The 23,074-nt window shown below is 43.3% G+C and overlaps 1 protein-coding gene across 12 annotated transcripts in view; it reads left to right on the top strand.

The window, feature by feature from the left end:
• Positions 1-23,074, top strand: part of LOC107375405 (actin-binding LIM protein 1) — a 69,702-nt gene that overhangs the window by 10,550 nt on the left and 36,078 nt on the right. For 8 of the 12 annotated variants that reach the window (XR_008565642.2, XR_008565643.2, XR_008565641.2 and 5 more), the window contains exons 1-3: positions 667-1,555; positions 17,720-17,857; positions 22,059-22,242. Coding sequence is in view for 2 of the 12 variants with exons in the window: in XM_070542156.1 (XP_070398257.1) it covers positions 1,312-1,555; positions 17,720-17,857; positions 22,059-22,242 (566 nt within the window). In the remaining 10 variants the exon portion in view is untranslated. Of the gene's footprint in view, positions 1-666; positions 1,556-5,833; positions 6,061-17,719; positions 17,858-22,058; positions 22,243-23,074 lie in introns of those variants that run through there. The other 4 variants (XR_011515636.1, XR_011515637.1, XR_011515633.1 and 1 more) reach the window with 2 other exon arrangements.

Genomic DNA, 23,074 nt, shown 5'->3' on the forward strand with positions numbered 1-23,074 from the left:
CCGAGTCTGGAAGAAGCCATAATGTCAGAGAGGATCGTCTGTTTTATTTTAGCAGTCCAACTGTACACTGTAAACCCGAATAAGTTGCCAGAACTCAAAAATTTTGAGGCAATCAATTGCCTCAATTTTTTTGAGTTTTGATACTGAAAATTTTAAGTTTTCATAAATTAAATTTCTTAATAAATTTTACTCATACATTTGAAGTTTATTAAATTAAAATTGCTCGTCCAATCAACTCAAAATATTTTAGGTACCTGGGGAAAAAAAGCAATGCCCTCGCAGTGATGCTTAGTTTTTTCTAGTTTAAGCAACAAAACAAAGTAAACTGTGACGGTGTTTGCCCAGATTCACCCTCCGTCTCAGTTATCTGTTCACCCCCACTCAGTCGGGTTATTAGTATAAATTTGACGTAATTTTCCAAAGAAAGTGTTTGTGACATTTGACTTAAGAGGGAGTGCTTGTAAAACTGAGAACATTTTGTAAACCCCCAGTTTAGACGGACTGAAGATTAAAAACTCAGCATGTCTTGTTATTGGATTCAGTCCAAGGAAATCCTATTCCTATTCCGTGTAATTCCACTGGATAATGGAAAGTTCCTGCTGGCGTTATGAAGACTGATGTACTTTTACATAGAATGTGTTTTTACTCTACTGGTTGGTGAAGGACCCTTACTGGTGGTTGGGTTTGGTCAGCTACCACTCCACACCGACTCTAGACCAAGGGTCATTTGATGCCTTAAACTGATCCTTGGGTTGACCAATAAAAACACGTAAAATTCAGCAAAAACATCATTAGCCACAGGCGTTTGGAAGGTGTTGACCAAATCTTAGCTCTTAATTGGACCCATCAGTGATGCAAAGGAATCAGAGAATCTCATGACACAATGGAAGAACCTGACGTAGACCAACCTAACCCCCACCCAGAAGATAATCGGGCTGAACGTCAGCCCTAAGCTGATTAAGGAGCCAGGCTGGCTGGGCTGAAGACATTCAGAGTAAGCTTCTTTCTTTCACTCTGCTCCACCTGCAGCGGAATGCCATATCATACCTGCCGTTTGGTGTCTCTACCCTGAGGTGGACCTCAGCCATCTCGGATCGGCAGCACATGTGAATGGACAGGTAGAGGAGATTCAAACAATCGGCGGCCTCATCGAACGATGTGAATACGCTCACCGGACTCTTACGTCTACATCCGTCATCCTTGAGCCTTCATGTCCAGGTGTGGACAGGGCTTTCAGGCACGGGTCGGAGCCTGAGGCAGGCTGCCTTTCACCTGCAGTGCTGAGTGACAGTTGAAGAAGAGCAGAGGACCATGCCCACTCTTCCCCGCCTCAACAGCTTGGGGAAGCTGTGCAGCTCCAACCGCAGCCACAGCGTCAACCGCATCAACCGCGTTCGGGTGAAACGCAAGAGCTCGGTCAAGCGAATGTCCATCATCGAAGACGGAAATGTGGCGGAGGTCCTGTACCTCATTCCCAAACAGTACATGGAGCAGCTCCCTTTCCTCAACCCAAATGACTATTATCTAAGTGAGAGGCTGAACGACATCATTACAGGTAAAGAGTCTGTGTGAAGCACCTTTTCATCCACCGCAAACCTCAAAAGTTCCTCCCTCATTTTCCTTTTGCTGTCTTTGCGTCTGTGGTTGTCTCTCTTTGTCTTTTCCACCCTGCGTCCTGTTGTCTGATTAGAAACATCTAAATTGGATGATGCTGAGGGATTACACCTCAGGAAGCTCTTCATCGTGGTCCTGTCTGATGTGTGAGAGCTTCTCTGCAGCGGTTATGCAACCCTTCTTTCTTGGCTCGTGAAAATAAAAGCTTCTTACTGTCAATGTCAGAAAAGTGGGAATTAATTACTGCTTTTCCTATAGTTATGTAAAGCAAGCCAGTGTGGAAGGACTGAGCTGCTGCGTTTGGCCGAGCAACAGGGTGGCTTACATCAGGATTAAAGCATGGGCAGGGGCTCAAACTGAGATTTTCAGATTTGACGTCTTCTTTGACTCCATTCCAGACATGGCAGGAAACAGTTTTTGACTCTTCGTTGCGTGTAATTAAGATTCACGATTGATGCCTTCTGTTTTTGAGTTTAGGTATGATTGGGACCTGTTGCCAGGGAGACCGGGGGGGTCTTCATGACCTCCCAACAGGTCAAAGCATCGATGCAGACAGTGGCTTTAGAGTGTTTATGATCAAAATGATCTGCAGTCGTTTGGCGGTATGGAAGCCCATTTTCACCAGTTAGGACAAACAAAAGTCTTGTGGTGTTAAAAGTCACAATTATGGATTTTATTTATGACTTCAAAAGTATATTTAGAAAGTTGTACCTTCTTTATGATTTCAAAACTTATACTTATGAATATTTCTCAAATATCTAAAATTTTAAGGCATGAATTTGTATCTGATTTTTACGACGGGAAGCTAAAATGATGCATTTATATATTTATGACTCAGACACAATTATGACTTTGAAAGTATTAGTTTCCCATATTTATGACATTAAAGCTCATAAATATGAATTGTTATCTTACATTTATTATGTTAAAACATATTTCTGAAATTTTATCTCATATTTCTGACTTTCAAAACTATAATTATGAATTTTAACAACTCTTAATATTTCTGCTTCTGATGAATGAATCTTTGCGTTATTACTGTTGACTCTGAAGCTGATAATTATATTATGTGACCGTTTTTCTTCCGTACAGCAGAAATGGACCCTCGTAGATTTTTCCTGTCTGGAAGGACGTAATTTTCACTTTAGAAGTGGGGGGGACATGAGGGGGGGGGGTATCTTTACAGTATGCTCTAATGGGAAACAGGCTTCAACACAAACGATTGCTTTCCGTTTGGTCCTAGAGCTCAACCAGTGTCAATTTAATATAGCGTAATATTGTTTTTGGATGGTAAAAAGCGCAGGGGTCAAAACTTGACTTTGGAAAAAGTGGGGGGGACATGTCCCCCCTGTCCCCCCCCCAAAATTACGTCCATGGGATCAAAAGAGCTTCCAGAAATAACCGCAGGTTCCTGCTGCTCTTCCAGAATAATTTGGGAACCTGGATGTTTCTAAATCTGCTTCCCAGATCAAAAACAGAAGATTGAGTCAAAACCATTTAAAAAAGACTAATTTTGTAAAAAAAAAAAAAAAAAAAAAAAGAATTCCCTAACCTAATGTCTTTGGTGGGAAAGCACATTTCTGTGTACAGACAGCAGCTGCAGACCAGAACTGATGATGTGTTCTGGTTGCTGTTTAAAAGGTTTCTCGCTGTTCTGTGACTCGGTACGGGGCGTTATCGAGTCACTGTCGACCTCCAGAGTTCAGAAGGTCCGCTGAGGTCTCTTCTTCCTTTAGTGTTCTTTTTTTCCACTCAGAAAACTCCCAGATCCACATGATTTATGGTGTTTCATCCTCCCTTCTTGAGCTTTAGAACACATTTTGTGTTTCCCTCAGCTTAATACCTCACTGTATGACGACAGCGTTTATGTGCTTATAAAGCAGCACTTTACTGAGTAGGCCAGCAATGGGGAGTCCTGGCAAACGTGTTATAAACACGTTTATAAACTCAGACCGGCTTCTTGTTGTCGACGGTAACGGGATCTCGTAGGCACGTTTCGACCAGACAGAATTTACACGGTTCCCTCCCGCTGAACACATTTCCAGCTGTAAAGGAAAAGGCGGAGGAATTCCCAAGGTTTTATTTGACTTGGTGTCTCCAACGTGTTAATCTCCAGATAGATGAAAGCAGAAGCACGTTGCACCCAGAGGGTGGCGCTGTTTTCTCCCCTGCACATTGAACGTTCTCCACATGCAGGATGAGATGCTGCATCAACAAATGCAAAGACGGCGCTGCTGACACGCCGTTCCTCCTCTCCAGCCACAGAGAGGTGCAGATGGGTCAGATGCTTCGGCTCCACTTTGCTCCTGCCTGAAACGTTTCCATGCAGACAACAGTTGTGCTTATTTTTTTTAGCAGCAAATCTTATGCTTCCTGGCAGGAGCAGGAGCTTATTTGCAGAGTTGATGAGAAGCATGAGTGTTTTCATGTGTTCATCAAAGAGATGAATGAATGACGTAAGAGCTGCTGTGTGCAGAAACAGAGCTGCTCTGTGCTCTGAGTTATTGGATTAGAGGATCTGGAGAAGATATTAATACGAAGCTCATGGAGATTACTGACCCTGACACCTCAGACGGCCACTTTAAGCCTCTCGTGAACTGATGGGAAAGGTGAGATCATTCACAATCTGCAAGTGAAACCATTCAGGATCATGGTGGTGACTCGGTCTGTTTTACTCCAATCATAATGGCGACACCGGCTCCTGGTAACCTCCTTATAAAAGCAACTAAGGGTGCTTTTAAGTGTTGACTCTGCTGGTCTGTAAGGGGCGGAGCTTTGAGGAGGTTTTATTAAAGAAATAAAAGTCAGAAGACTTTGCAGACTTTAATTAAAATAACAAACAGGCTAAATTTGTGCGAGAGCAGGGGTGGTTCTAGACTGACATTAGAGGGGGCCAGCTGCTTTATTAGAGAGCCACCTTTGCAAGAATTTCAGTAATGCTTCCTTTTACAGTCCCCTAATTACCAAGTACTTCAATGGTAATTACATAGTAAAGTGTATTATTGTGTAATTAAAGTGTATAATTGTAATAAAGTGTAGTTATTGTGTAAAGCAGTATTTACTAGGAATGATTAACAAAATAAAAACTAAAATTGAACCTGAGTTACATAGTAATAACTGTAAGAACTCAGAAACAATAATACACTTTAACTTACTATGTAATTACCGTGTAAGTACGTAGTAATTAGGAGGCTGTAAAAGGAGGCGTTACCAGAATTTCAAATGTTGGTGAATAATTACAATAATATATATAGTATACATAGTATATATATATATATATATATATATATATATATATATATATATGTAGTCACTTTAGATACAACGGTGTTCAGTTAGTTTCAGATATAACTATTTCACAAAATATGTTTTCTGATTATTTTTATTTTTTTAATCACACCGACATGAAAATATTAGTGTAAGCAAATATTTTCAGTTTAAGCTAAATGCATTCATATGCTTTGGTTTATGGCTAATTACAACTAAATTGTTAGCTTGTGCTTAGGCTCCGCCCACAGCCTGAGGGTCAAAGCTTGCTGGCCCCTCCCCTTTAGCTGCCCCTGTATGGGAGGCTGCACCCTTACGCTGTTTCAAGGAGTACGTCGTTGCGTAGGTCACCTTTATCTGGGAGGAAAACTCGAGTGATGGATTTAATTGGATAAGATGCTCCGCAGCCTTTATGAAAATAAGATACACCTGGATTAAAATAAGATTAGAAGAGTGTGGTGTGGAGTTGCATGAAACAGGAGTGAGTTTAGGACGCCTGGATAACCTCAAGGCAACTAAAATAGAGTCAAATCAATTATATTTATTTAATCTTAAACACATTTTATTTTTGTACAAATGTAAAACTTCCTTATGTCTAAAGATGAAGCACAAATACTGGATGTGAAAGTAAAATCATTCAAAATAAATGACGCTTGTGATGTTTTTAATAAATTAGCGGTAATCATAAGTGTGTTGCTGAAAGCAGCCATGAAGCTGACAGACATACGTAACTAAATATGATCTATAACAGATAATATTTCATTACGTATGTAAGCAGAGGAAGAAAGTTTATATTTAATTAAAACAAGGATTTTAACAGGTGAAACTTCTCTGTTGATGCTTTAAAACTACATTTCTGACTGTTTGGGGTCACCAACAGCAGCGACCTCTCTGTTGCTGCAGTGACGACGCGGTCGACACAACGGTGCTGAGAGAGGGGAGGGGCGGGAGGGACGGGAGGAAAGTAGGCAGTCGGGAGGCAAACCCCACGCTGTCGCTGTGTTTTCAGGAGCTCCGACTTCTCTCTCCCTCTCTTTCCTTCTGGTTTCTTTGCTCCCTTTATTTTTAGCCTCTTGGTCTTTGGTGTCAGCATGTTCTAGCACCTCCTGTGTTGGTGGACCCTCTGTGTTTTCTGGTGCAGCTTCACCTGGATTCCAATGGTCATGGTCAAAGAAAAAGGTACCTCTGCATTCCTTTCACATTCGTTCCGCTTGTCATGCTGTCGATTGTCTGCTTTCACTCTGGAAGTTCGGCGTGTCTACTTGGATCTGAAGTCCTGGGTCGGACTTGTTTTAAAGACATAGACGCAGGAACTGGGCGGGAGGAGGATTGACTCCTCGGTGGGTTTTGTGCTGCTTAGGAGCATCACTAATGACCGACACGATCTGAATCTTCAGCACAACGTTTTGCTACTGAGTGGCTGACATGCTACGCCCTTTAGCTGCTGCCTGGCTCCTGGGCTCTGCCTGATCTGGCAGCACCAGGCTGCATGTAAATGCACGCTGGATGAAAGCTTCAGGCGTGTTGCCCGACGTGAAAACCTGGATGTGGTGATTTTTAGTCGGATAGAACATTAAAGATGGAAAGTGGAGCACCAGTGTGGGGAGTCACACTGCAGAGCTACAGATCTGCACTCGCTCTCTCTCTCTCCCTCTCTCTGCAGCTGTTGCCATGGAGATCATCTAAAAGATACACTCCATTGTTGTCAGCCGTGGCCCCATTCATGGTGGCCTGTTAAAAAAGGACGAGATGATTGTTTCCGCCTACAACCGAGGTCAGCCGGCTGAAATGGGTGAAGTCGGGGCCGTCATTGGGAGATGTCAACACCGAGTGCGATTTATGTGGTCATGATGTTGACTATTGTTTGTCCGTATGACTCACAGCGAGCAGCCGTGTGGATGCCACTAGAAAGAAGTCTGCTTTAGAAAAAGACAGTTTGCCAACAGTTGACCTGCTGCTGACTAAACTGGAGGCCGATTAAAAGTGTTTAGCAACATTATGGCTGCAGAGGTACATTATTCTTGCTAAAAAGTTGATGCACTCTTCAGTTACGTCTTGTCGTACCAGGACACTGGTTTAAAGACGATAAAGTTGTCCATAATCACCCCAGATGGTCTCTGGCTTCCTCTGTTGGTGCAAATCGAAGCTAAAATGTCTCATTTATGGATGCTGAATGTTTTAAATCAGAGTGAACAGGAAGTTCCTCCCATGCACAGTTATTGTTTTAAAGTTCTCATTCACCGAGAAACCATGTGATGTAGTTTTCAAATTACACATCCACACTGAACAGGAAAATCTTCAATCCCCTCGCCTGCGTTCGACGCAGAAAGGAAATGGGTGGGGAAATGATTGAGTCAGAAAAGGGTGGTCTCTTCTATGTCACAAGGTAAACTACTAATCATGGCCCCGCCCACCTGGGCTCATGACCACTGAAGGCTGTTTTGATTTTATCGCGAGCGTGTTTCAGCGAGTAGAACCTAACCGTTAGCATTAGCATTAGCAACTCCACAACATGGTGGGGAACATTCATGCTCTTGTTATCTGTGGACATAAAAGATCAGTGTAACCTTTTATTTATTTATTTGTTTTTGAGTTAGTTTCTTTGTGTTCTTGCTGTGTTGAGTTTCATATCCCATCTTTCAGTTCTTTTTAAAACACAGAAAAGGTTTATTTACCTGCAACGTTTCGTTTGCGGCTGCAAACGTCATCAGGCTGACGCCGGGGACACACCGGCCGCGGAAGCGCCGCGAAAATGGGGCCGCCTTCATTCGGCGCCCTTGTTAAGCTATTCTATAGACCACATGGGCCGCCGAAGCGCCGCAAATCGCCTCGCGCCGGCGCGCGCCGGCACCCCAGCCCGCGCCGTGCAGCGATCATTTCGGCGTCGGCTCTATTTTTTTCGCGAGCCGCGGGTGAATCGCGTCAATTCTGGCAGGAAGTCAAACCTAGACATAAGAGGCAGGCCGGTACATTTAACAAAATAAAGCATTTCAAAATAAAATTCCGCAATAGTCAAATGTGTTCGTAATCAGACACTGCAAAAAAAACCACACGAACACACACACACATCGAACTTGTGTGCGTGTGTGACCGCGTGAAGGGGTGTGTGGTTTTGGGTGTCTTTTCACCAGAGCAAACAGGACAGAGAGGTAGAAAGTCTGAGGCAAGCAGATGGATGATTTTAAATTAATTATGGAAGTTGAGAAACACAAGGAGCTGTACGACCCCCGAAAAACATGATTATTTACGTACCCATGAAGGAAGAAACTGCTAGGATACAGCTGCAGAATTGGAGCGGGTTCCAAGAGATTCAACTGGCAGAAACAACTCATACCATAGGTTCACACACACACGCACACACACACGCACGCACGCATGCACACACGTAGAGGAAAATAGCTGAGAAAAGGCAGAGAGGAAATGGAGGACACCAAGTGTTTTAAAAGAAAAACTACAGCTGAGCCGAGGCGCGCCTCGACTGGGGCGCGTCTGATCTGAACTGAGGAGCGGCGAGTAGCGGCCGAATTTCGTGAGCGATTTGCGGCGCTTCCGCGGCCGGTGTGTCCCCGGCGTGACGCAGATGGTGGCGTCAATTCCTTCGTTTATCCACGGCCAGCAGAGGACGCTGTCGCCCTCTGCTGGCCGCTCTCCCCTCTTCGACGATGCAGTCCCATGCGCGATCCAACGAGTAAACTCCATCGTCTCTGTTCATGGTCCCTCCTTATCTCTACAGCTTCTTTTATCCATCTTTTGTATTTCTGTTGTTCGATGTTTATGAGTCTGATGATGTTTGCAGCCGCAAACGAAACGTTGCAGGTAAATAAACCTTTTTAAGAGTTTTAAAAAGAACTGAAAGATGGGATTTGAGTTAGTTTGTTTATATCTAAGGTAGGGGAAGGAGAGATGTTAGCATGTGATGAAAATTAATGAGTAAGACTCGTAATCCTGTCGTTTGTCACGCACCCACGTCGCCACCTTCCTTGAACAGCGGCGCCAGAGCTTTTTTTTTCCACAGAAAACGCCTCACAAGGCAAAAAATAGCAACATAAACAACAGAAAAACATGTTAGATGTACGGGTGTTAATGTCTCTGACCAGCGGGAGGTGGGGTCCGGCTCTAAATATTCCTCTTCTGACGTGGATCTAACCGGCCGTTGCCACGGCGTCCGCCTACTGGCAGCGCTCCTGTAACCTCTGGCTGCCACATGTTCCTTTCCCACAATCCCTCTGAGAGTTTTCCACAACCAGCTACCTCGCCTGACATCTGTTGGGATCCGTTAGCGGAAAAAAGGTCCACATTTAGAAAACTTGGGCTGCCCACTCAACATCAATGCAGTTGTGTGTGTGTGTGTGTGTGTGTGTGTGTGTGTGTGTGGTTCCTTCACTCGTGCAGCTTGTGTGAGGCCAGGTGGGTTACGTTGCATCACAACGTACAGCTGACTAAATGCCAAGCTCAAAATAATAAATCAGAACTAGAAGTTTGCAGCGTTAGCTGTTGTCTGCACACAGACCTTTCTCTAACTCCTAAAATAGCTTTGTAGTCTTTTGGATCAGCGTGCCCCCTGGGTAGCCTCGCTTATAAACATTCAGGCACCTTTTTATTGCAAAACAATCCTTTGCATTGTATCAGAGCATCCCTGAACTCCTCCAGATTCCTCCGCTTTCACGGTTTGAGCTTTTCATTTTGACAAGAGAGCCGGACCTTTATTTATTTATTTATTATTTTTATTTATTTATTTTTTTGCAGTGTGCTGCAGACAACTGCAGTGGTGCCTCATCTTTGAAGCCTGCCCGTGCCTCCTCCCTGAGCGAGGAGCTAAAGCCCTTTCGACACACGCCGCCCGTTTGTACAGCTGGCACGCGGGATCAGGAAGTACAGATCTGAGAAAAGTATTCTTCTGAGGAGATTAGCTAAAAAAAACTCAGAGTTTCAGACTCGAGCCGTGCACCTGCCAGTCAGCAAACATCTCTGTATCAGGAAATGCAACGCTCGTTAGATTCTCTTCCACAAACACAACAGTGTCTGCACTTCATGAAGCCTCCATTGTCTCCTTGTAGAGAAGGAGCGCTACGGGAGGTGTCCGTCTCTGCTTAACGGGGTTTATTATCATTGTGGACCTGCCAGCTCTGCACCGTGGAGCTCAAATACAGAGAACAGGTCATTATTCACTGCTCAGGTCTCTGTGGATTACTTATTAAAGATTTGGGGGTGGTGGGGTGGGACCTGGTAGCAGCAGATAGGGTCCCCCCCCCCCAACAGTTGGTGCCCCATGTTTGAAGTGCTTTGTCTGGGGTTCTGCTGGCGGGACGATGGAATCATTCATCTATATTCATGGAGGGGGAGGAGCTTGGGGGGCAATGCTCCACCTCATTTAGCCCCAAAGCACATTTGCACACATGCTTTACGAACACGAATAAAAGACTCACTGTTGGCTTATTTACGCCCTTTGATGTTTCCGAGACTCCCTCAGGAACATCGTCCATCCCAGTGCTCGGACCGGATGCATCTATGAGGTGGACCCATCTCGTCTAGGACACTCTGAGTCCATCGCTCTTCATTATCATGCTTGTTTTGGTCTCTCTCTCTTACACACTCAAGCACGAGCTCACGCATTCCTTTCACGACTCTCACGAAAAAACAAAAGAGCCTAAATATTTCATCAGGAAATGTTCGACGGGAAACGCAGGCAGCAAATTCAGGAGCTCCTCCTTCAGCAGATTCTGCACTAAAGCCACTAAACGAGGGGCAGATAAATCTGTCCTCGGGGGATTCTGCACACCCTCGCTCACCCTCCTCCTGAGGATCATCTGCGATCTTTATTACTGCCGACGCAGCTCGGCCTGTGGGGGGTTGGTGTTGGAGAGAGCAGCCCCCTTTGTGCCAGGCCTGGCTTTAGGAAGCTCCGCTGGTTATTGTTCTCCCACCAGCACACTGGTGTGTGTGTGTGTGTGTGTTTAGACTCGGTCGTTTTGGCCCGTGGTGATGGGGCTGGACAGATAACCCCGTCAGCAGAGACGACACATGTAGCCCGAAATGAGGAATGTTATCTGCAGTAGGAGGTTAAAAAACCAGGCGGTACAACTTCCTGTTTCACCGTAAACGTCACAGTGCTGCAGCCGGCTCATGCACAGCTCACTGACTTATTTATAATCTTATATAATGTACATTCGGCCAAATCGAGCACCATTTGGATGCCATTAAAGAGCCACTGAAGACCCACTAATGGATGGTTTTTAAAGTTTTCTAGGCTGTCACAAAGGTGATGATGGATGGATTCTCTGAACTTTTAAATAGTCTAACAGCCTTTTCTTAAGTTTACTTCTTCAAGACTGGAAGAATAAATGGAAAAAAGCAATCTGTGATTTTTTCCCTCACCGCCCCCTTTGCAGCAAAAAGGCACGGTAATTTAACCAGAGGAACACTTTCCCTGCAGCTTTTCATCCAAACTTCAGCTTTTAAATCCTCCGCGCATCAGATCCAAACATCTGCCTTGGTTTTTTTTTTTTTTTTTTGTTATGCTGTTGGTGTTTTTAACTTTGCCATGAGGGCCTGGCCTCCTGCTGGCACTTGAAATGTTAAATTTAGTAAGCTGAAGACCCAAAAAGGGTCAGAAGAAATGTTTGGAGCCATTTAAAAAACATGGCTCAGAAAGAAATACATTTTCTTTGGCTTCAAGCCAGAGACTTAAACTAAAAGCATCAGATGCAGAGAAATGATATTAAGGATTACATTATTTATCAGCAATAATGCAAGGTCTCATGCAGTCGGAGTGTGTGTTGCTAACGTTGATTAGCTGTGGTAGCCGTATCGAACCTGGATGATTTTAAAAGTTAGCTGGCAATGCGTGCACGTCTAGCGAATACTTCCTGGGGGGATGGTTCCACAGGGCTGACCCCAACAGCTACCACTTGTGGTGATTTTAATTATGATTGTGCAACATGATAAATATCTCATGTCCCAATAGAAGCCATTTCTACTGCGTTAATGATTAAAATACGGACCGTTCCCTACCACTTCCATTGTGTTTTCATGTGGAAAAGTTAGCTAAAGTGAGGCTAACCCTTTTGGGCTAACGTCTCAAGCTTCACCAATGGTCATGAGCTGTGGGTAATGGTGCAAACGTTGGTCCTAGAGAACAAGATTGTGACTAAAAGCCACCAAAACGAGTTCCTCTGTAGAGCAGGTCAGCTTACTCCTATTTCACACAGGAAGCATCAGCGGCGCGGAACGTTTAGTTACGGCCCAGTCGGGGTCCAGTACACACCAGGAGAGTCTTCGCTGTGCTCCTCGCTGGACTCGTGAGATCACAAAATCCCTCGAGACTTCAAAGTTCACGGTTTGTTTATGCAATCCACCATTAAACCAAAAAGAAGGAATCACGTTTGAAATGATGTTCCTCTCCACTGCCGGGATTAAAGCCGTGAATGCTGTACTTCTTGAATGATGCTGGGAGTAAGTAAACAGTTAGGTCACATGATTGACGTAATCTACATACACATGAAATTGCATTGCTGTAGCAGTCTTTTATTTTGAAAATGACAGATTTCCTGTCTAGCCCTATGTTAACTGCGGAAATTGATGTGTCCCAGAAGAGGCGCGTGGCAAAAGTAGAACCCAATCCTAGCTTTAAAGGCGTGGCGTTCCGCGCCTGAAAACGTCCGCGTCGCGGCTGATTTGAAACACAGCATAGACTGTAATGGACTCTTTTCGAAGCAGCGACGTTCTGCTGCCGTTCCGCACTGCTGATGGTTCCAGTGTGAAGTAGGGATCAGAGATACGATGAGGAGGTTGGACATGCGGAGTAGATTCGCTGCTCCTCCACATCGAGAGGAGCCAGCTGAGGTGGTTTCTTGATGGAGCTGGTGGAGACCGCTGGGAAAAGGTTGGTTTGGGCCTCTGTAGGAGGATGGATGAAAACAAGTCGACACGTATTTTCTTTGCAACAGCAAAACCAACTGGATAGTTGTTTCCCCCCCAAAGGAAAATGGTCCTGCTGTAAACTTGGTGTTAAATGTGTAGCTGCTACGCCAACCTCTTCTCTTCAGCTCACCGTAACTCTGATCTGCTCTCTCCATCCATCTATGCTCACACAGAGGTTTTCCTTTACTGTAAATGCCGTTATAAAGAGTGCAGAACACCTGGATTAATAAAAAAAATTCTAGATCTGTTGGTTTCATGTTTGAATCATTTCCGCCTTTTCCCCTCGTTTAGGAAAACTTTTGTTTTGGTCCTTCTGTTTGGAGCGAACAGCTGTTATGAGATGTGTCCCCAGCTTCCACGGCATCGCTTTTCTGTTGACTAATGGGCTCGACCAAGGGCGTCAGTTTGTTTTCAGAATTGCTGGGGACAATAACCATACACTTGAGTGGGGTTTAAAAATTGCTGGGGACAATAAAGGCAGGCTTTTTTGAAAGTGAGGGGGACACAGCTGCCAATCACAAATTTCGCCGGGGACATGTCCCTGGCGTCTCCGGTTAAAATGACGCCTATGGGCTCGACACACGGGAGGCGACATCGCCTCTCCTCCATTCATTTTCAATGAGACATGCGCGACAAAGCGATAATCGCGGGTCTCCCTCCTACCAAGCGAAACGCGAAAAACGTGCGTGTGAAAGTTTGCACTCGTGCACGTGTCGTGCACGGACGACCCAGCGACGCGATCCCAGAAAGTTGAAATATTTTCAACTTTTCGTCGCTGTCGCTCGGACGAGGACCAATCAACGGAGGTTTCATTCACTGACCAATGAGCGGACAGGATGCTCCGCACATCTCCGAGCAAACATGGAGGAGAAGTTGATTATTATTATGTTTTATAGTAAAATCAGAAGTAAGATTTCACATAACTCTAGCAGCACCTTGTGAAACATCATATCTACCGCTGTTTTAACTCTGAACCGCTTAAATAACCTTAATTCCCTCCAACCTGACACAGCCAATCAAAACAACGGAAGTTTCAATTTCGCCATGGAACAGAACGCGTAGGCGGCTTTGCCGCTGGCCGCTGCCTCAGATCGCCTCCCGTGTGACAGGTAATAAAAGCGACAGCGACAAATTTCGCTGATCGCGGTCGTTTGTCGCCTCCCGTGTGTCGAGCCCATTATGGGCAAAGCCGTCTGTTCCATGACACTCATTTGTGGGTGGGCCTAAGAAAAAGTAAGTGGGCCCAATAAATGCAATTGAAAACAAGTATATTTAGTGTGTGTGTGTGTGTGTGTCCTCCGCATGTGCCCTAGCTTCATAATAATAATGCGCTCCGAGCTTCAGCACTCTGGCCTGCGCACGCCGATATGTTCCGTATTTGATCATTTTTAACGGTGTTGGAGGAATCTGAAGGTGGCGAGTCATTCTGGCAGATTGTAATTAACACCTGTCTCATGCAGGTGTTCTGACATTGTAAACCTCACACACAGAACATTGTGGATGTAACAAAATAAATCAAGAAATTATTCCCATCTGAGCATTTTAGCATTATTATATTATTATAGTAGCACACTGACTGTGGGACAGCATTCTAAACGTGTCAGGCTGTTAACAGCGCGCTGAAGATCTGAAGTTCAGAGTGCGTCTGTCAGAGGTCAGACGCGTTCCAGGGGAACCACGGCTCACGGGTGCACAAGTGAGCACATCTGGGCTGGGCAGAAGTAATTTTACAACATTGGTTTAAATAGCGCCGATAACGAGACGCGGTGACTGAAGTGGCTAATGGAGCTGTGCCACACACACACACACACACACACACACACACACACACACACACACACACACACACACACACACACACACTGATTCAACAAGCGTACGCTGCGCCGCGCCGTCAGACTGAAGGCAGAAATGAGCGCTGCCTCTTCTGTGATAAAAACTTTTAAGAGGTTTTATAACATTTTTCATTCCAGGTCAAATAAAGATATTAGCTTCTATTTTGGGATGACGTATTAAAATCGAGCCAGTGACTCCTCATGAACCTGACTACAACTCATGTTACTGCAGCATTTGTTATTCCAGTCCGCGTGGCAGCAGATCGCAGATTCAGCCACACCATAAAACGGCAATAAGTCGGTCTGAGGCAAAAGTGAACCTCGTGGCTATAGCTTTTCCATCTTTTCCCCTTTAGACATTTGATTACGCACAAGTAGGTGACCAGTTCAGGTTTACGCAGAGCAGAAGGAAGGAGAGAGCTCTGGTCACAGGTTAAACGTTCCTGCTTTAAGAAAACCGTTAAATTGCATTGTTTATGTGCTACCTGGGCACTCTAAATATTTATTTAATATTAAATCAAAGGAAATTTTAATGTATTGAATGTTTATTAATTACTAAAATGAAAGTGATGGGGAAAAAGGTCGATCATATTTTTTAACCCTGTCTGTCGAGTGACAGTTCAGCGTGACGTCTGATATACATATATATATATATATATATATATATATATATATATATATATATATGTGTGTATGTATGTATGTATGTATGTATATGTGTATATATATATGTATGTATGTATATGTGTAAATATATATATGTATGTATGTATATGTGTATATATATATATGTATGTATATGTATATATATATGTATGTATGTATATATATATGTATGTATGTATATATATATATATATATATATATACATATACATATATATATATATATATATATGTATAGCCATGCCCTGAAGTGGGGCTGGGGGGTTCGTCGACATGGTCGGGACATAGAAGGGGGTGCACGGCTAAATAAGTTTGGGAACCACTGATCTAAAAGACTGCCAGATCAGAGGAGAAAGGAGCTTCAGACAGCAGGATTTGGAGTCTTTCTTCCTGATATTTGGACATCTGAACTCTGATTGGTTTACAGCAATTTGGCTCTACCGCTGACTCGGTTTACTTAGCAACATTGATGCTTTAGCTCAACACGGGTTAGCCTAACACAAGCCTGGAGTAGTTTGGCTGTGTGGTGGAGTTGCTAATGCTAACGGTTAGCTTCTACTAGCCGAAGATGTTCTCTACTGTTTCCCGGACACTAAACCAACAACAGCCTTCCCCGTCGTGAATCAAGATGGGTGAGTCCATGAGTGTTTAGTGACAGTGTGATGTAGATCTGTCAGGCTTTTCTGATCCTTTAGTTTCACCGTCTGTTTTCTATCAGAAGCTAATGCAGGAGATAGGTGTAGGAGACTATTTTCATGTTCAGCCTCCATGAAAAACTCAGTGTGACTGATTTATCTTTAAAAATAATCATTAAAAATGTTTTTTCAGTCGACCACACCTTTAAAGTGCTATATTTTGTTGTCGCATTCACACTTGTAAATAACCATTGAATTTGTTGTAAACAAACTGCCACCCAGTGCACAAATTTTGAAGATTTGAGCCTTTTTTTTTTTTTTTTTTTGCAGAGCAAAGCTGCCCTCCCGGTGGAGGGTAACTCTGAAGGGCCTTTTTTTCCCTCCACCTGAGCCAATCCTCATGTAACCCTCTTATCTCTATTGAGGTAGCGCGACTCGGGTTGCGAATGACCACAGGCACCAATTCTTGTCACGTGTCTTGCCCCTGTCTGATCTCTGAATTGTGTGTACTGAAACTCTAATTTCCCTCTGGGATTAATAAAGTATCTTTGAATTGAATTTTAGGATGAAATCTGCTTTACACACACACACACACGCACGCACACGTTACATTGTGATTTCTTAGTAAATATTCTATTTGGTGAAAGATAAACTTTATTGTATTTATTCTACTGAATCTATAATGAAATGGATAAACTAGCAGTAGCACATCCAACGTCAAGGAAAGTAAATAGTTATTATCAGGAGAGGGAGAATGTTTAAGTGGTTAGCAGCAGTGTGCTAGCCGATGGCCCCCTCCATGAGGCCACCACAGCTCAGCAGAACATCGTTGTAGCTTCTTCTGGGGAGAAAAACACTTAGAGAAAATAAAGTTAACAGCTGAAATAGCAGGAAATAATACAGTTAAAGAGCAGATTGTAGAAGAAAGCAGTAGAGTGTGAAAAGTGGCCAGTGTATCCTCCAGCAGTCTAAGCCTATAGCAGCATAACTACAGAGATAACTCTGGATAACCTAGCCTATTTAGATGTAGGCATGTTGGAGGTGGGGCAAGGGAGAGCCGTCTTTACCGACTGTACACTCCACCTCCTTCTATAAGTGTGGATTTGACCAAACAATTTGCAAGTTCTTTTAGTTAGTTTCTAATGTTAGCATAGTAGCATTAGCATACCTTTAGCCTTTGTCATTTTCATCTTTCAGTCTTACTCTTTGTCTTGTCTTACAGAAACTATGTTCCCCAGAAGATATTTAACTCATTTTATATAATTTTTGTATAGTTTCCATAAAGTCTGACATATCATATTGTAATATCTTCATACTTGAGCTAAGCACCATTTATTTACTGTAAAAAGGAGGATTGGAAATCTTAATGAGCCAAATTATGACATAGCTTTGTGGTTTTTTCCATTTCCATTTTTAACCGGACAAATGTCAACAAATTCAACACAGGGAAGACAAACTAAGCGTGAATAAGATTTAACTCTAAAATGTGTGTTTCTTTAAGAATAAAAGATTGTATCTATATCCTTTTTTGGTGTGATTTCCTAAGCTTTCCTTTGCAGTTTGACTGTCCTCTGCTGATCAAGACCGGCTATATTTAGTTTGTCTCTGGAGAGCCCGTCTGGCCGTGAACGAACCCCAAGTTGCTCTGTGTCTCGCTCGTTTTTTTTTTTATCATGACGGATTCAGAGCAGCTGGGTTTTCATCTGCAGCAGATTTAAGTTTTTCTCAGAAGAACGTCAACGTTGGCGTTCAGCACCAATAACTGACTTCTTCTGTCCCGCAGTGGCTCACACACAGGACGCACACCAACACTCGAACGAGAAGCCCCTGATCCAGTGCTACAAGTGTAAGGAGCCATGTAAGGGCGAGGTGCTCCGGGTGCAGAACAAGCACTTCCACCTTAAATGCTTCACCTGTAAAGGTACGTTACCCCCGTGTCTAAAAATAAGACTCATTATTAAAACACACCCTGCACCACAATGCATAAAAAACTAGGGAGTGGGCCTTTTTTGAGCTCAAATATTTAGTTTATCCTATTTTTTTTAGATAAGTAATGTAACCGATGCTGACTGATGAATAAGTGATGTGTTTACAGTTTAAACATGAACCTGCAGACAGCTTGGACATCTCTTAAAATGTGGGAGTTGTGTGAACATTTGCCGCTGAAGTGTGAGGCTTTAAAATTCATTGCTAATGTGATGTTGCTGCAATGGTAGCACATTCGTTCCTTTTCATTCAGGCCAAAAATAAACAGCGGTTGTGTTTTTAATAAATATCATAGTTCTTTTGCTCCATTTCCTTTATGTGTTGTTTTTGTTTTCCATGGCTCATCTAAAGTGTAACAAAGTCTGAGCAGCAGCCAATTTCACAGTTCTCAAAGATTTCTTGTTTTTGCTGTTTGTGTCACTAAAATGTTTCAGATCAGAAAACGAATTATAATATCGGACCGAGACGACCTGAGTAAAGCTTTAAATGATGGTTTCATTCATTAATGGTTATACAAACTGATCTGGCTCTGCAGAAATGTAGAATAGTTTGAATTCAGCTACTTTAGAGGGGTTTCCAGCCTGAATGACCTGTTTAAGGTCAAAGGTCAGATGATGTTCTTCAGGATTTCTGCCAGAGAGCAGAATTCATGGCTCCATCAGGAAGTGGTTAGAGGTCCCGAAGCAGCAGAGCAGCCCCAGACCATAACACTACCACCACCGTGTCTGACTGTTGCTATGGCGATATTTTGGTGTTAGTTTGACTCCAGATGGAACGGGACGCACACCTTTCAGAACGTTCCTGGAACTCAAGTCAAGATGCTTTTTAGAAAATGTGAGCCGAAATGTGTGGGCGATGGTGGCACAGGAGTTAAGCGCTCGCCCCGTAATCGGAAGGTTGCAGGTTCGAGCCCCGCTCAGACTGTCGCTGTCGTTGTGTCCTTGGGCAAGACACTTAACCCACCTTGCCTGCTGGTGGTGGTCGGAGGGACCGGTGGCGCCAGTGCTCTGCAGCCTCGCCTCTGTCAGTGCGCCCCAGGGCAGCTGTGGCTACATCGTAGCTCATCCCCACCAGTGTGTGAATGTGTGTGTGAATGGGTGAATGACTGATTGTGTTGTAAAGCACCTTGGGGGGTTCCAGGACTCTAGAAGGCGCTATATCAAATACAGGCCATTTACCATTTGTGTTGTCTTTGGTAAGCGACAGCTCTGGCCTGGGATGTCTCCCATGACTCCATTTTTACCTCATCTCTTTATTACTGAATCATGACCTTTGACCCTCACCTTGCCAGACCAAGACCTGCAGGGCTTTAGATGTTGTTTTTGGTTCTTTTGTTCATGAATCCCTTCAGAAAGAGGCATGACATGTTGCTTTTTGAGATCTTCTAGTCAACTCCACGTTGTCAGCGAAGTTCTATCGAAGTAACTTCTTAACTCTGCTGTTCTGGTAGTGATCTGGTCTGGGTGTTCGATGAATCACTTGCTTCATAAAGGACATTTTTAAAGCCTTGTATAGACCCTTTTACTGTTTGTAAACAACATGACGTCAGCGAGAATGCGCGCGCAGCTTGGCAACAGAGAACAGCGTTGTGTCAGGCTTTATCAAGCTACGCTGCGGGGTTATCACCGGCAAATCTTGAATGTTATATTATTAAACTCACTTTAACGAATGGCAACAGACTCCCGGATCCCTGTGGCATTACGGAATGGGTGGAAGATGTAGGTGCGTGGCCAGATATCCAGTGGCCCGATATGTATACGTTTTTAGTGGAGAGACCCAGTAAGTACACACGTGAGAAGCTACGGGCATACAAATCGTTAGATGCATACAACTATGTTGTCTGTGGCCACGTACAGAAAGTAAAACATCACGACATAGACTCTGAGTTTTGCGTCTTGAAGGCAGAAGTCCTTCCTAGCCAAAGACAAGGACACAAGACTGCTACGTACGAGGCTTGGGTCATAGTAAACAAACCAGAGAACTACGTACCTGCATGGCAGGGTGAGTACAGCATAGGTTTCTTTCTTTAGCGTGCTCAGAGTACAATCGTGTTAATTTTTAGAGAAATACAGTTTATACTAATATGCAGTGGGAAAATACAGATGAACTAGAATGAAATGTTAATTTCATTTGCAAACCAGCAAACGCAACTTACTTTATTTAATAGAACACACGTTAACCAGCTTTCTGGTGTAATCTTAGTACATAATTACCTTACCTGATATAAAATGGGCGCTACAAACTCGAGCATTTCGGATCGTGTTTTCAGTCCAGTTTTCATCAACCCTTTCGATGGCCTGCAGCCACAGACGCCTCCGATTTTGTTGAAATGGATGCGCTCCCTTCGGAATTCTGTAAAGTTTCAGTCCACTGCTTGAAGAGAAGCGACTCTGGCATCCGTACACGCAACAACCCGACATTTTTATGTGCTCAGAACTTCAAAACAAAGGGTTTAAAACGCTGTTTAAGTATTGAGTGTGAATGAGGAAGCCTTCACTCTCGTTGCCAGGCTGCGCGCGCAACTTTTGATGACGTAGGTAGTAAAAGGGTCTATAGTCTTAGCTCGGGTTGTCTTTGCCTGATTTAGAATTGTGTTTTTAGATCTCAGATATTTAGTGAAACCGTGGAATCGCTGCACCGCGCTGCTCCTCGTCTAAAAGCTTCTCTTTGATCTTTGCTCTGATGAACGTCTGCATTCGAGTATTTCGGGTTTTGCTTTGTTTCACTAAGAGCTCAGAATAACCGCCCACCCCTGAGATTAGCACCAGCTCTAGCTCTTCGCTGAATGCCACGAGCATCGTGAAGCCTGCTTAATTACATCAACCCTGCTCTTGCTTCAGATTTTATTTCACGAGGCTGACCAGTCTTAAACTGACGCCTTCCCTCAAATATGATCTTTTGACATATTTATTTTTCTCCTCACATGAATGCATACATGTTAAATCCCTCCTGAAATGACTTCATTTGACTCTCGCGATCTAATTTATTGTTTAGATGATGACAGAGCGGATGTGGCTGGACGTCTGAGTCAGGCGCCACCTAATCTCCAGAGCTGGTTTTCTATTGGCTCAGAGGCAAATCTCATCATCGCTGATTCTTAATGCAATTAAATCTGATTTTTTTTCTTCACTCTCTTCATTCAACTCCAAGATTTACCCGGCTCGTTGCATACGAATCATGCACTCCCGACGCCTCCAATATCGAAACGTTTCATCTCTTCACTGCGGCATTTTTATGAAGCCATTAAATTTGGAAATTCATCCGGAGCTGCCGGAAATATAAACTGAATGTATATAGAGTTTCTATGAAATATTCTTAATCATAGGTTTAGGTTAATTGTGGTTTTGAGGAGCAGGATTAGATGTGGAAAAGCTGCATTTAACGCTGGTTATGGATTTGTACTGAAATCAAAAATCCTAATTAGTTTTGTCCTCAGTACCGGTCCCGGCCATTTAGGATTAATTATTGGCACGTACAACTCTCAAACATGCATCATTTGGTCATTTTTAGTTAATATCAGGCCAAACCGTTTGTCTTCAGACAATGCTGATCTTTGTTTGTCGCTGCTGCTTCAGAACTTGATCTAGGCTTTAAATCTAGACTTCGGGAGGTCACTGTAACATCTGCTGCGTCTTCTGTTGTCTGCTTTTTATTCAACTAAGTATGTGATGTCATGGCTGATAAACGATTATTTAAATAGTGGCAAATATCAGCCGAATTATCAGCCTACTACTAAAAAATGAGGTTTGAGGTCAGACGGAGTCAAAGGCCTTGAAAACAATTCTCTGTTACACGTTCTTTAAATGCTTATGAAAAGCACTGGCTTCCAGATTTCCGTGTTTATACAGATGACAACGTTATGTTTGAATTGAAGGAAATTAGTTCTTCATTGTGTATTAAATCAGAGTTATCTTAGAAAAACAGATCCAGGCTGTTTCCTGAGCTTAAATCTAAGGTCAACCTGTCCAGTGACATCCTAAACACTAGTCATGTTGATGTATTTTGGTTTTAAGTTGTGCACATCGCACCTTAACGCCACACACAGCTGTTAAATCTTATGACCATTTTCTCGGCAAAGAGGCATGAGGTATTTGGTGTTTGTGTGATGAAACAAATTAAATGTGAGTTCTGAACAGTGTGCGGCTGCGACCTCGCCCAGGGAGGCTTCTTCATGAAGAATGGAGAGTATCTGTGCATGCTGGATTACCAACGGATGCACGGCACCCGCTGCAATGGCTGCGGGGATTTCGTTGAGGGAGAAGTTGTCACTGCCCTGGGCAAGACCTACCACCCAGCCTGCTTCGTCTGCACCGTATGCAAGTAAGGCATCTGCTGAACCACCACTACTGTCACAGTCTCAAAGAAAGCACAAATGTGTTCTGGGTTGTATTTTGACTTTATTAAAGTGATCGAATCACCTGAAATTGAAATAATGGTCCCAGTATGCTGCCTGCATCTATCAGATATAACACTGTGTAGGGTTAATGAACTACATATCTAGGAATTAAAGGCTGTTGTTATCAGCTTATGTTTTAATTCCTAAGGTGACCAAACATATTGACAAATGAAATGTACATATACAGTATATATATATATATATATATATATATATATATATATATATATATATATATATATATATATATGTGTGTGTGTGTGTGTGTGTGTGTGTGTGCATATATATACACATACATATATATATATATATATATAAATGTATATATATGTGCATATATATATATATATATATATATATATATATATATATAGTATATATATATTTATGTATGGATATATAAATTACCCCTAAATTACAGGAGTGGTCGCACGACTGTAAAGGTTGGTTTATGCTTGACGCGTCCGCGAGGTCCGCATGGCTCAGAGCGGAGAAGTTGCGTCATTTTGCGTCATTTTAACAACCACGCCCCTCCACCCCGTCTCCGCACGGCCCAAGATTTCCGCAACGTGCACCTCGGAAAATTTCTAACCACGCGGACGGACGGACGCGGAAAAACATGGCGGACCGGCAAGAACTAGTATGGCAGAGGTTCGTAAATACAGACATTTGTATGATTCAGCTCTCAGAGATCACCGTGATCAACATGCTGTTAATAATTCTTGGAGAGAAATAGCTCGCACTGTCGGAAAAGAC

This window comes from Nothobranchius furzeri, chromosome 12 (assembly GCF_043380555.1).
Source record: "Nothobranchius furzeri strain GRZ-AD chromosome 12, NfurGRZ-RIMD1, whole genome shotgun sequence".
NCBI lineage: Eukaryota > Metazoa > Chordata > Actinopteri > Cyprinodontiformes > Nothobranchiidae > Nothobranchius > Nothobranchius furzeri.